The sequence below is a fragment of the Sinocyclocheilus anshuiensis genome, unplaced genomic scaffold (assembly GCF_001515605.1).
Source record: "Sinocyclocheilus anshuiensis isolate Anshui unplaced genomic scaffold, SAMN03320099.WGS_v1.1 scaffold590, whole genome shotgun sequence".
Taxonomy (NCBI): Eukaryota; Metazoa; Chordata; class Actinopteri; order Cypriniformes; family Cyprinidae; genus Sinocyclocheilus; species Sinocyclocheilus anshuiensis.
The window spans coordinates 491,322-505,886 of record NW_015544192.1 but is presented as its reverse complement, the minus strand read 5'-3'; the positions used below and the strand labels follow the sequence as shown (position 1 = coordinate 505,886).

Genomic DNA, 14,565 nt, shown 5'->3' with positions numbered 1-14,565 from the left:
CAATTAAATTCATACATTCATGTGGAGATTAATGTTTTAAATATAACATTTTGAATACAGAAATATTAAATTATTTAAATAACTGAAATGATACGCTAAAAATGAAACTAAATCCGCCAGCAGGTGGCGGCAAGTCACTAATTTTATCACCGAATCATTCATTTAATTGATTTGTTCGAACAGCTGATTCATTCAGGAATGAAGAAAGTGACTGTCTTTATGAATGGGTAATCATGAATCACTGACTCACTAGATTCGTTCAAAAACATATAAAATAAGCTTATGTTTGTATAATGGCACAGCTTTTTAAACAACTGAAAGTCCACTTAACATCAGTCAGTCAAGCATTATAATATGATATTATGAAAATCAAGATAATGATAGAACTTTAGTAATTAGAATTAAAACTTGGTAACCATGTATAAATGCATATTAATCATTTCAACTGAACTTAGGGCTGGTGGTGGTGCTTAAGATATTGTTGGTCATTCAGTGTTTCTATAAAAATAAAAAAAGAGGGAAAAAAACCTAACAATAATACTGATAAGATAATAATAAAAATAATACTACGAATTCTACTAATAACAATATAAAACGCACTAAGGATTAATGAGCTGCTGGGTTCATGAATATTAATCACGTTGTCAGTGTTCACACTAGAGTTTACAGTGCGTCAAAAACAGGTACGCTGCGCATCCATTGAGATGAACTGAAAAACAAAACGCACAGATCCCTTGACAGAGAGTGAAACGAGTGAAAATATATCTGTGCTTAAATTATACTTAGCCTCCTACTCACACACTGGCGAGTAAAATCTAAGAATTTATTAGCCAATGGCTAGTGTTAGACATAATTTAGTCGCCCAGAGTGAAGGTTTAGTCACATATGCAAGTGATTTACTCGCACTGTAGAGGATTGGACCTACTTACTGATGAGGAAGTGCCAAAAACTGACAGGTTGAAGGCTGGTTTTTTCAGCCCAGAGTGGGCTGTCTGCGATCCAGTGTGGGTGCGTTCTGTCTCTGGAGACCAGAGGAGCGGCATAGTCTTCGATGTGGGCACATCTGGAAGAAGATTAAGCTCTGTGCTTAGTTCTATCTATACCTAGTTTAAGACTCCAATGAAACTTGACAATTCAAATGCCTAGCAACAAAACTTGTCTATTGGTTTCTGCTCAGAAATGTGGTTGCTCACCTTTATCAGACGCACGTGACGAAAAGCCACTGGTAGTCGAGATATTGTCATCCTCATGCTGAGAACTGGAGTCCTTAATCTCTTTCACCAGGGAGAAGTTGGAGGTTACAGCGAAAGGGCTCCCTGAGAAGGGTGCTGTGGACGTGGAGGGCTGGGAGAAGAGGGAGCTTGTGCCACCTAATGCAGGGGAACCATCCAGGGAGGGGAAGTGCAACAGTGAATAATGCGAGCGGCATCACTATGTTGTCACTGAGAAGCTGCAGCCGTGGCGGGGATGATTTTTGGGCAGAACAACAACAATGCACTAAATGTTTCTTTTCCCCTAATTTTTTCCAATTGACGGAAATCCGTCAAAACTCGCTGCTATTAACGGAAATCCGTCGTAGCGACGGATAACTTTAATCCCTGCAACATGTACTAAAGTACAGTAGTAAATTGTTTCTAAGCATGAAAAATATGTATGGATTTCTTTTTCTACACATCCACGATAGACCCCGTTTTTATCTGACACTTCAAATTCTTAAATAGCTCTAGACTCACCCTTTTCCTCTTTGCCTGGAAATTTGAAACGTCAAGGTCTGTGTGATTCAGTGACTGAAAAAATAAAAAAAGTAAAGTTTAAAGACTGTATGGACTGAAAACTCAATTGAAGTGAATTTCAAAGTATTGTAAAGTAAAAACTACTATGACACGGTACTTACAGCTGACAGAGGTGATGAAACTGTAGACGGAATTCTTTTTGCATCCTGTAAAGTTACCAAAACATGTTTTTAATGAAATGCTTACTTTTGTTGCTTTTCCCACATCTAAGGGAACTATTTGTATAGCAACTGTTTATTTTACAGAAACATTTGTTACATTTTAAACTTTCTTCTATAGGCTTAGTAACACTGAAATGTTTTATTTGATTTTTACACCATAGCAGATAGCACAGACAGTAAACTCACAGCAAGAGGACTGGACATGAGCTCCAGGGACTGTAGGATGCGTCTCGCTGTGGCACTGGTCACTCCACAGGGTTGAGCTCCAGCTGGCTTTGCCTTTATCTGTCTCCTAACGGGAGGCTGAGCAACCACAGACCGGATTTTAAAATCTTATAAGAGTATAAAATTTTATATGAAATAATAGTACTGGCCTATGAAATAAGAGTCAATCATTGGCATGATTGTTCAGACCTGGTAAGGAGTAGCTGGGCGTGAACGAGCTGTCCTCATCGCAGCAGCTCCTCCATATGTGGTCTTCCCTGGGTAGAAGGGTGAATCCCCCAACTGACTGGAGTTTAGCACTGAACTGCTCAACACTGACTATAAGAGAACAAACATGCCTAGCATTACTCTCCATCTCAGTAAAGTGAGCAGTCATTAATCATCTGACAAGACAACTTGGACATTAAAAGGAACCTTAAAAGAACACTGATTGCTCATTGTTCATTTTCCAAATTATACACTACTGTTCAAAAGATTTGTTAAAAAAAAGTATATTTTGCTCATCAAGCCTGCATTTATTTGATTAAAAACAAAGTAAAAGCAGTAACATTGTGAAATATTACATATTAATATAACATTACCAGTTTTCAATGTCACGTGATATGCTGATTTGGTGCATTTCATATTATCAAAGATGGAAACAGTAACAGTTGTGCTTCTTAATATTTTTGTTATTTAATTTTAAATAACACTCACGACCAAATTTATTGCAATATAGTATTCTTGTAGTAGTAATTAAAAAATTAAAATAAAATAAATTAATAATAAATCTTACAGACCCAAACTTTGGTATATTAGTAATCAAACGTGACGAAAAGCCACTGGTAGTCGAGATATTGTCATCCTCATGCTGAGAACTGGAGTCCTTAATCTCTTTCACCAGGGAGAAGTTGGAGGTTACAGCGAAAGGGCTCCCTGAGAAGGGTGCTGTGGACGTGGAGGGCTGGGAGAAGAGGGAGCTTGTGCCACCTAATGCAGGGGAACCATCCAGGGAGGGGAAGTGCAGGTGGGTCCGATTGAGCGGAGGTCTCGAAAGAGCTTCCTGGAAGTTCAGTGACGCTCTACTTGTAGATGGTTCTAAAAAAGGAATTCAGCATTTCAAGTCAAGAACGCAAGCAGTGTTTAAAATAGCCACCTACACAGTTCTCTAGGTTTTGGAATAACACCTGTGCATATCTGCCAGACAGCACCTACTCATCATACCTGTGTTACTTGTGCTCGGCTCTGGAGAGTCTCGTCCATCTGGGAGCGGGGTGACTTCGTCACTGCCATTAGGGGGAGGAGCCACGTTGTTCCGGTCCACCCCGACTGCACCAGTATCACCCTCTGGAACTTCTCCATTTTTGAAGTATTTCTGCAGCCAGGAGGGGACTATGCTCTTCACTGTATCTGTCACACGACTGATCAGGCCAGGCTGCTGCAGGAGCCAAAGGGACAAAATTAGCATATCCAGCAGCAACAAAAGACCAAGAGCAATACCTTAAATCTCATTAATAAAAACAAATCCATTACTAAGGCAATTTAACTGTTGTTTCTGGCAAAAATACAAATCCATAATCTATAATAATGCTCCATCCCCTATAATTAGGGGTGGGTTTCACAGGGTACCTCACGATACCGATAATATCACGATACAGCAATTCTGCGATAATCAATATATATTGCTAGACAATCCTATAATGATACATAACGATATCTGTTTATGAAAACAAAATGACTATGAAAAGGTTAAGTGCGAGACGAGCGGTGGCGTCATCTTCCTGTATGGCAGCATAAACAACAGCTCCTCCGGGAAAACCACTTATTTGCCCCGTTAAATCACCAAATATAACTTTTTCTCGACTTTGTCTGTTTCGATAAGCGGGGCAAGAATGGGGAGAAGAGATGGAAACAAAAAATGCACCGCTGGAGAAACTGTGAATGAAGAAAACGCAAACAACAGGGTGAAGCTAATGCTAATACTCATCTGAGTGATGCGGCAAGTTTGACAAAAGTTCTGGAGGAGATAAGGGAATTTCGCAAAGACACAAAACAACAACTAAACGAGATTTTCACCGAACTCACCAGTGTTAATCAAAAGATTGCGGAGGCGGAAACGCGAATTGGAAAAGTAGAAGACCGTGTTCAAAACGTAGAACAGGTGATGAGCAAGATGATAAAAGTGATGAACCAACAGGAAAATAAACTTCTCGACCAAGAAGGGAGATCACGACGGGAGAATATAAGGATCTATAATGTTCCCGAAGGAGCAGAGGGGGCGTCAATGACGCTGTTTGTGGAAAAGTTACTACGGGACGAGCTGGAGACCCCTCAACTACAGACCTTGGCATCGAGAGAGCTCACCGGGCACTCGCAACGAAACCCTCGGGCAACAGGGAAGATAGACCACGGTGAATAATAATCAAATTCCACCGCTACAAAATCAAAGAAGAGATTCTGCGCAAAGCCTGGGGAAAGAAGGTGTTTTTGAATGAAAGACCAATATACTTCTACCAAGATTACCCTCCGGCAATTCTACAGAAACTCAAGGAATACTCCGAAGCGAAACGGGTACTAAAACAGAAACAGATACGCTTCCAGACCCCGTTTCCAGCTAAACTACGGGTGTTTTATGGTGACGGGACGCGACTGTATCAATCGGCAGAGGAGGCGACTGCAGACATGAAGGACAGAGGATTGCCCGTCAGTGTAATCACACCGAGAGAGAGTCTTGCTGAGCAACTATCCCGTACGGCCTGGGAGACGACGAGAGGACTGAGACAACAGGGTATGGAAGAAGAACGTGAGAGGAACATTAGAGAGAGGTTGCAAGTTTTCAGAAGACGGCCCCTATCTCCTCCAGAGGAACTTTAAACCTGAACTAATTTCAAATTTCCGGTGAGCTAAGCAAACCATGAAAGAGATGGTGATATTTTCAGTTTGAGAAGCATATACGATAATGTGAATTTTTCTTTATCTACGTTTATTTTTATATAGTTACTTTTATCTATATACATCCTTCTCCCCTATTTAAATGTGAATATATACAAGGGAGGAATACGTAAGGTAGTAATTTTGGTAAAATGTACACAGACTTTTACATTTATTGTTTTGGATGCTGCAATGGGGGCCCCCTACCCATTTGGGACAGAGATTTTCCCCCACAGCTAGACGCTTCTTCTAGCTTAGTTCAGGGTCATCTGTTAGAGACCCCAACCTTGGAATCATATCATTGTTATTTGTTTTCATGCTATGTATGTTTTCTTGTTCATACTTGTTCAGGGAGTGGATCGTCCAAGTTCTATTTAGTAAAGTTTATTAACACAGGATCTTCAGATAAATCTGGTTAGAGACAAAGTTAAAATAATATCATTTAATGTCAGTGGGATGTTGAATCTAATTAAACGTAATAAAGTTTTATCTAAAATGAAGAAAGAGCAAGCCCATATAGTATACTTACAGGAAACTCATTTAAATGATAAAGAGCATGAAAAATTGAGGAAATCTGGCTTTTCTAGTGTGTTTTTCTCTTCATACAAAACAGGGCATAGGAGGGGAGTCGCTATTCTTATTTCGAACAAACTAAATTTTGAAAAAATATCGGAAATGGGAGACAAGGAGGGCAGATATATCCTAGTAAAGGGTAAAATATATGAGAAATCAGTTACTCTTTTAAATATATATGCACCCCCAGGAAGTGATTTTAGCTTCTTCCAGAAAATTACTAGTATCATGACATTGGAAACAGAGGGATTTTTGATATGTGGGGGAGACTTAAATATACATTTGAAACCAAAATTAGATTCCTCTAGCATGAGACGCACTCTCTGACAGCAGGTGGCGCCTATGAACAGGGTTGCCAGGTTTTCGCAATAAAACTAGTCCAATCGCATTTCGAGGAGGGCTCCCCTGTAAAAATCGCATTCCGGGGGTAAAATACACGTTTTATATTTACATCCATTATGGCAAAACGAATGGAAGAATTCATGCCTAAACTGATACATAATGATCAGACAGGTTTCATAAGACAACGCCGAACACAAGATAATATACGAAGGACACTACACATTATGAATCATATACAAAAAAAATAACACTGAAGCAATTATAATAAGCATAGATGCTGAAAAAGCATTTGATTCAGTTAACTGGCTATTTCTTTACAGAGTTTTACACAGATTTGGTTTAAATGATACAATTATAAAAACTATACAGTCCCTATATAATAACCCCACAGCGAGGATCAAAATCAATGGATACTTATCAAATAATTTTACTCTAGAAAGGGGTACACGGCAGGGCTGTGCATGGTCACCGTTACTCTTCGCACTATATTTAGAACCATTAGCTCAGTATATCAGACAGAATGAGGATATTAGGGGAATTAATTTTAAAGGAACAGAACACAAATTGGCTTGCTATGCAGATGATATCCTGATATACCTGGGGCAACCAACATACTCTTTACCGAAATTGATGCAGTCGCTTGAAATGTTTGGCCAGATATCAGGATATAAGATTAATATAGGAAAAACTCAGCTACTTTCGTATAATTACAAAGCACCAAGAGAAATTAAAAACAGATACCCTTTGGTATGGCAAACAGAATCTTTCAAATACCTTGGCATTCATGCCAAAAGATCTTACAAAATTATTTGAATGTAACTACTTACCTATCAATAAAAAAATTAAGGAAGATATAGGAAGATGGAACAATTCCTTTCTTTAGTCTTAGTTCACGTATTGAATCTATCAAAATGAATATTTTGCCTAGACTATTATATTTATTTCAGACTCTACCTATATTGATTAATCAAAATCAGTTTAATGAATGGGACAAGATGTTATCAAGATATATATGGCAGGGTAAAAAACCTAGAGTTCGCTTTAAAACTTTACAGCTGGCTAAAGAAAAAGGGGGGTGGGGATTACCTTCCCTTAGAGATTATTATTATGCAGCACAGATGGGAGCCATGATATGCTGGTGTAATCCATTTTACGAGGCTCAATGGAAAAACATGGAGCAGAAAATATCCTTGATCCCCATACAGGCAATCCTGGCCGATAGTAATTTACAAAAACACATTAAATCTATTGATAACTCATGGGTAAATTGCACTCTTACGGTATGGAAATCTATTATTACAGAATATAAACTAAAAGAAGAAATTGTGCCTCTTAAATGGTGTGCATACGATTCCGAATTTACACCAAACAGATCAGATACTCGATTTAAGGACTGGATAGATAAGGGGATAACAGTTTTATGTAATTTAATAGAAGACAATATACTAGCCAGCTTTGAAGTACTTAACGAGAAACATTCATTAGAAACACAAGACTTTTATAGATACTTACAAATGAGAAACTTTTTTAAGATAAAAATGAAGGATGTGACTGAGACGAAGACAATGGAAGGAGTTTGGTTGGAAAAGCTCGATAAGATATTGTATTACGCCTTCTCAGAAATCACACCATGGTAGTAATTTTTCGGTATGTTGGAGAAAATGTGGAAACCAAAACGCAAACCATTACCATGTTTTCTGGGACTGCTCTATTATTAAGGGCTACTGGAGAGGAATACATACTGCCTTAAAATATATCTTTAAATGTGTGATACCCTGTAACAGTAAATTATTATTGTTTGGATACATACCACAGGAATGGTTAAAAAGAGATAAATATCTAATGAATATATTATTGGTAGCTGTTAAAAAGAGTTTTACAAAAAAATGGTTGTCACAGGAGAGTCCTACCCTAAATGCATGGATGGAAATCACATTGGACATCTATAAAATGGAGCAAATAACAGCATTTGTAAATCATAATATGGAACAATTTGCTTTGCACTGGGAAAAATGGATCAAATATGCAACATCTCATAGACCTGACTTTATTTTCTAATCAAAATTCCGATGTAAAGAAAGACCACTCCCTATATGTACATAGTTTTCTTTCTTGTCCCACCCCCTTATTTTATTTTATTTTTTATTGTTATGTATAAAAAAAAAAAAAAAAAAAAAAAAAAGGTTTAAGTGCAGGTTCTCTCTCTTCATTCAAGCCCAAACTGCTGAAAATTCTGCAAAAATTTAAATTGTCATCATTTACTCGCTCTCAAGTTGTTTTAAACCTGAACGAGTTACTTTCTTCTGTTAAACAAAAGTTATTTTGAAGAATGTGGGTAACCAAACAGTTGCTGTTCCCCAGTGACTTCCATAGTATTTCTTTTCCTTCAATCAAAGTTAATGGGGACCTGCAACTGTTTGGTTACCCAAAATTTATTCTAAGACAGACATTAATACAGGTTTGGGACAACATGAGAGTGAGTAAATGACAGAATAAATTTTTGGGTGAACTACCCCTTTAATGACAAGCAGCAGCATGTTTAGTACAATTAGTCTGCTGTCACTTTAAGAGCTGCACGTATCTAATATACAGGCATGCAGCCGTTTTTCTCTCAACTGTTTACATTCACTTTAGACATAACCAACTGTGTTTTTTATGTAAACCTTGTGTGTTTTTGACAGTATTAGCACAATCAAACACAAAATCATATCGCACAGAGAAGGACAACAATATAGGCCTATTGCCATATCGATATTTTGTCCCACCCCTATATAAAAAGTCCAGTCCATGTTGTCCTCTCACATAAAAATTCACTGACATTTGTTTAGAACGCTTTTGGACTGTTATCACTTGTAAATGGTGATTGATCTGGGCATCTCTCTCCTGATTCAGATAAGATGACTTTCACTTGAAAAGGAATGTGTTACGAATAAAGGGCTCATATTTGAGCCAGAAGCAACGGTTTGAAGTTTAAAAAAAAAACATCTTGATGGATTTGTTTTACAAGCACACCGCTTTACATGCGACAAGAGCCTTAATTGATGGACTGGAGACGTGGATTATTATGATGTTTTTATCGGCCATTTGAACTCTCATTCTAACAGCACCCATTCACTGCAGAGGATTTATAGATGAGTAAGTGATGTAATGCTAAATTTCTCCAAATCCATTCTGATGAAGAAACAAACTCATCTACTCCTTGGATGGTCTGAAGGCGAGTACATTTTCAGCAAATTTTCATTTTTGTGTGAACCATGCCTTTAAGCAACAAGACTTTGACACTTTTACATCAACTTTTTCTGCCTCAACCAGTTGCTCATTCCAATGATAAATCAAAAGGTAATCCTTTGTTTTATTTTTAATCCTAAACCTTTTGGATTTGAACAGCTGATACAAATGTTAAGAGCTTCAAGGTAGAGACCTGCGCGGGACGGATTTTTCAGTCCCGCTCCTGCAAGATTCTGTCCCGCGCCCGCAGAAATATATCTTATCTGGTCCCGCTCCAACTGATTGGCCATTGCATTCCAGAAATCAACAGTTGAGTCTGTGATTGGCTACATTGCGCAACCCTTTAAACACGTGTTATAAATAGAAACTATGCCTAGCTTACGCATGTCAATCATTTTAATGTTAATATTAGATTTTCTTTTTGCTTTTGTGCAAAAGATAAATAATTTATAAGTTTTAGACACTTTATGTTTAGATTATTTCTATTTTGCGGGAGTCCCGCGAATCATTTTATTCTCCCGCATCCTACACACACACACACGATTCTCTTCCCGCCCGCACTCGCCCATCAAGAGTTGTCCCGCGCTGCACCCTGTTGCGTTGGGTCCCACGATACTCCCACGGGAGTGCAGGTCTCTACTTTAAGGATTAGTTCACTACCAGAGTAAAATTTTCCTGACAATATACTCACCCACATGTCATCCAAGAAGTTCATGTCTTTCTTTCTTCGGTCGAAAAGAAATTAAGGTTTTTGAGGAAAACATTCCAGGATTTCTCCATTCAAAGGACTCTACACGATCCCAGCCGAGGAATAAAGGTCTTGTCTAGCGAAACGATCTGTAATTTTATAAAAAAATAAAAATAAAAATGTATATACTTAACCACAAATGCTTGTCTTGCACTAGCTCTGCAATGTGCGTCTACGACTTCACGTAGGAAAGGTCACGCGTGGTTAATTCTTCGTCTGTGTACTAGGGTTCAAAAAGGTAGGGAAGGGCGAAAAACTCCATCTCATTTTCTACTCCAACATTAAAATCGGCCAACATCGTTTTACTTTTTTAGTAAAGGGCGTTTAACTTTCTTTGCATGTTCACTTTGTAAACACTTGGTTGGTACTTACGCCTACGTCACGTGTAACCTTTCCAATGTGACTACGTAATGCGTGAAGTTAAGCTAGTGTAAGACGACCATTTGTGGTTAAAACGTATATCAATTTTTATTTTTATTTTATTTTTTTTAATAACAGATCGTTTCGCTAGACAAGACCCTTATTTCTTGGCTGGGATCGTGTTGAGCCCTTTAAAGCTGCATTGAAACAGCAAATTCGGACCTTCAACCCGTCGGTCCCCGCTGAAGTCCAATATATGGAGAAAAACCCTGGAATATTTTCCTCAAAAACCTTGATTTCTTTTCAACTGAAGAAAGAAAGACATGAACATCTTGGATGACATAGAGGTGAGTAAATTATCAGGAATCATTATCAGCCTTCAACTTAGTTGCAAAAAAGTTGCAAGAAAAGACATCATCCTAAACTTTGATTCATTAGTTGCCATACTGCAGAATCAGTGTGGCCCCCAAGGCTAGAGAGGGTCTGGATTTGAGAGCTTCAGTTGTCATCTAAAAGGGGCCCTGGGGACCAAATCACTGTGCAAGCACTACAGGTTTATTGTTCTCTAACTGAGCTCCAGGGTTTGGACACAGCAACACCACAGATCAGCTCTTTGGCTGAACACTGTAAGCATGTGACCCTCAGACAGGTGGGAAAGCTAAATAGTCCATTTGGCCTCAGCAGAAGAGCTGGGAGACATTGCGCAATCAAAATGGAAGGCCTTTAATGCTTATAGACACTTGTGATTTAAATATAGGCCAGAGTACGAGCGTAATTCAACTTCCTGCCTTACTCTGAAATCAAGAAGACTACATAAAGGATAAACAACATCAACATGCTGCACGCACTCGGCATACGAATCCAGCTGTGTTCACGGCTGGGGCCTCATGCATGAGCTCAGGGTTGCAACATAAGTCACTTCCTGTCAACAGTGCACACATGGCGCCACCCAAAGTCAGCAAGGCCAATCAATACTACCAAAAATGTGTGGGAGAGCAGAGTTTCATAAAGTGTACAGGAAAAACAATGACTTAAAGGGGTCATAGGATGCCCATTTGCCACAAGTTGATATGATTCTTTAGGGTCTTAATGAAAAATCTGTAACATAGTTTCGTTAAAATTTCTCAATGGTTGTGTAAAAAAAAACACCTTTTTTACCCTGTCAAAAACAGCTCTTTTCAGAGCAAGCAGATTTGTAGCATTTTCCTTTAAATGTTAATGAGCTCTGCTGACCCCGCCCCTCTCTTCCTAGCCGCTCTCAGAGAGACGGTTTTCTTTAGTTGCATTCATCGTGAAACTCGCTAATTAGCGCATTATTAGGAAAGGCACATTATTAGGAAAGGCACATTAGCACATTATTAGGTGACGTCACACAGACAGGCATCTGAGATCGGCTCAATTTGAGAAAAGGGAAAACACTTAACCAGATTTTAAAAAAACACTGGGTGGATTTTTATAATTTTAGGGTGGTTGTGTACACACACTGCCAACACACATTTCAGTTCAAACAACTTGTAAAAGTGCATGTAGCATTATATGACCCCTTTAAGTTCAACCACACTTTATACTCCACTCTATGACACCATCTAATCTAGTAAACACACCTGCAAGCTAAACTATCTCTGCACAGTGTTAAAATGCACATGTGTAACTGACACTAGGCCTGTCACGATAACAACTTTTTGTTGTGCGATATATTACCCCAGAAATAATTGCGATAAGCGATATTATTGTCATTTTAAAGACCATTTTATGCCACTGAATATATAATCGTAATGTAACAGCATAATAATGCAAGAAGGCCTACACCCTTCCACATGACAACAAACTTTTAATTCTTAAGAATATTTAGATCATGGAAATTATCAAAATATTAGATACCTTAAAAAACCTGAATAAATAGTAAATAAACATTTTCTAACAAAAAGTGCAATGTAACAAGTAGAAAAAAAACCAAAAAAATTATGGAGATTTTTCCATCTACAGATTTTCCCCTGACCTTCTTTTCTCTGTAAATTAAGGGTGCACACTATTGCTGAAAAACACAATCACTACTTAGCAGTCAGATGTCCGTATGCAAAAAGGCACAGATCCCTAAACAAGGCCATATCTGCAGATGAAACTTTGTTTGTAGAGGCATTTTTTAAATTTGAACTAGCACCTCATGACTACACCACGTTATGTACGAGAAGCTGCAAAAGACACAGGCACAAGTGGAATGTACAAAACATGGTGACATTCATTTTTAAGTAAATATAATGGGCGATATATTGCGTCACCAAAAATGATTGAGGTCATGTACATATATTGCACGATAAGTCGATATATTGATTATTGCGACAGGCCTAACTGACACAACACACTTTGAAAAAGTTGTGATGTGATGATATACTTTACTGAAATGGCTTAGACAGCATTTTTTAATCAATACTATACATGCAGTTTTATTGCCTCATTTTAAGTGAGGTGCAGCATAGATTTGCACATAAAAACGCCACATTACAGGAGCATTTAAAATAAAAGGTGAAATGCTTAAAAGAAATGATCAAATACAGCATCTAGAGTATACATTTTCCCTTGAACATTTTAAGATAATTTTTGGAGAAAAAAAGGGCGGTCCGAGTGTGTGCAGTTTATGTGGGGGGAAAACTAGGCGCAATGATGCGCATTGAAAATATGTATATGTAGTGTCAACAGAAAATATGGGCATTTCCATGATTTTTAAGTTGCTAAACATTTCAAATGCAAATGCAATACAAAAGAACAGAGACTTCCCTGTTCTTTACTAATTCTACTTTCTATGGCATAACAGTTTTAGTCACTTCATGAGATCAGAATAGACAAACAACTCTGCCACATTTTGACACCTCAAAAAACATTAGTTTAGAATTAGAGACCAATGTTTTTAACTGCCAATACAAATTATTTTTATGTATATAATAACCAATATGCAGAACCAGCTTCATTTGTTTTTGTTTTTTTTGACTGAAAAACGGTCTAATCTTTAGACTAAAAAGAAAAATATATGATTTGACTATTTTAACAAATTATGATTAACCGTTTACCAAATATACAGATCTCAGTAAAAAAATACAATATTTCTGTTTACATAAGTTCTACTTAATTTCCCTAAAACACACAGGTCTTATCACGCAAAAAGATATCAATATTGCTAAAGTTATTAGCCAAATATAGGCTAGCTTATTTTTTAAGATAAGTAAAGGACTAATTAAAATGTCTGTACATAGAACATGGAATGACATTAATCCATTAACGTGCGTTAGTCATTGCACTGTTTCTCTTTTCATAAAGCAGCATGCGAGTGTTTTCAGCTAACGTACAGATAGCTCTGAAAACACGCCAAGACACGCACTCATCCCGCCTTTCTTCATGATGACAAACCTAGTGCGTTAACTACCTGTGCTTTCCGTATTTATGCAAAACATGTACCAGACTCGCCAGTCATATCCAATTGATCTTCAACCAAGTTTAAGACTTAGACATGAAATATAAGTAAAGAAAACATTGCCAAAAGTGCTGTGAAGCTCAGGTTACCCACATGTGGACCCTCCGAGCGGCGCAAAAGATGGGAGACGTGAGCTTCGGAGTATAAACAGCATTTTATTCAGAAGGTAATAACATTCAAATGCTGTTATTTATATTCAAATGTAAGTATTCTTGTATGACGCCGGTACGAGCCGCAGCTAACGGGTTGTGTTTTGAAACGCGTTCATGCGATTGTCTGAAATTATTTAAAAACCTTAAAATTTCACCTCTCTGACGCCACATTTTGAGCATTTTCCTCACTTAACGGCTACGTCTCTTCAGTAAAACGAGTTAGCGGTATTGCGGTGACAAGTGTTGAGACCGTGTGCTGGAAGAACGTGAACAGGCCTGAAACAGGCCTCAAAACGTCTCCCGCTTTACAAATACAAAACCCGCTGGCAAAACACCGGTGCGCCTTAAGCTAAGAACCGCTAAAATCCTTGCCGTGGCGACTAGGGTTTCATTTTATTTACCTGTTTGCCTTTGGCATAAGGTTTTGAAGCGATGTGGTATCTTCTTGATCTGATTTTCCCTCCTCCTGTCGCCGCCATGGCTAACTAGATTGCGTCTGCTCAGTAGTGCTTCGCCGGATAGAGCTCCGCTGTCACAGCGCAGCCCTCCAATATACCATCAGCCACTTCGGCGTTGGGGTTTATGGGAAATGTAGTTCGGACAGACA

The 14,565-nt window shown here is 38.2% G+C and overlaps 1 protein-coding gene across 1 annotated transcript in view; it reads right to left on the bottom strand.

Annotated features, from left to right (window-relative positions):
• Positions 1-14,494, bottom strand: part of LOC107696513 (nuclear pore complex protein Nup153-like) — a 26,064-nt gene extending 11,570 nt beyond the window's left edge. The window contains exons 1-7 of the mRNA XM_016496871.1: positions 14,360-14,494; positions 3,383-3,596; positions 2,955-3,256; positions 2,369-2,497; positions 2,141-2,257; positions 1,895-1,939; positions 1,734-1,787 (exon numbers count right to left, since the gene is read on the bottom strand). Of these exons, the coding sequence (XP_016352357.1) occupies positions 1,734-1,787; positions 1,895-1,939; positions 2,141-2,257; positions 2,369-2,497; positions 2,955-3,256; positions 3,383-3,596; positions 14,360-14,437 (939 nt within the window). The 5' untranslated portion in view covers positions 14,438-14,494. The remainder of the gene's footprint in view (positions 1-1,733; positions 1,788-1,894; positions 1,940-2,140; positions 2,258-2,368; positions 2,498-2,954; positions 3,257-3,382; positions 3,597-14,359) is intronic.
• Between the last annotated feature and the right edge of the window lie 71 nt (positions 14,495-14,565).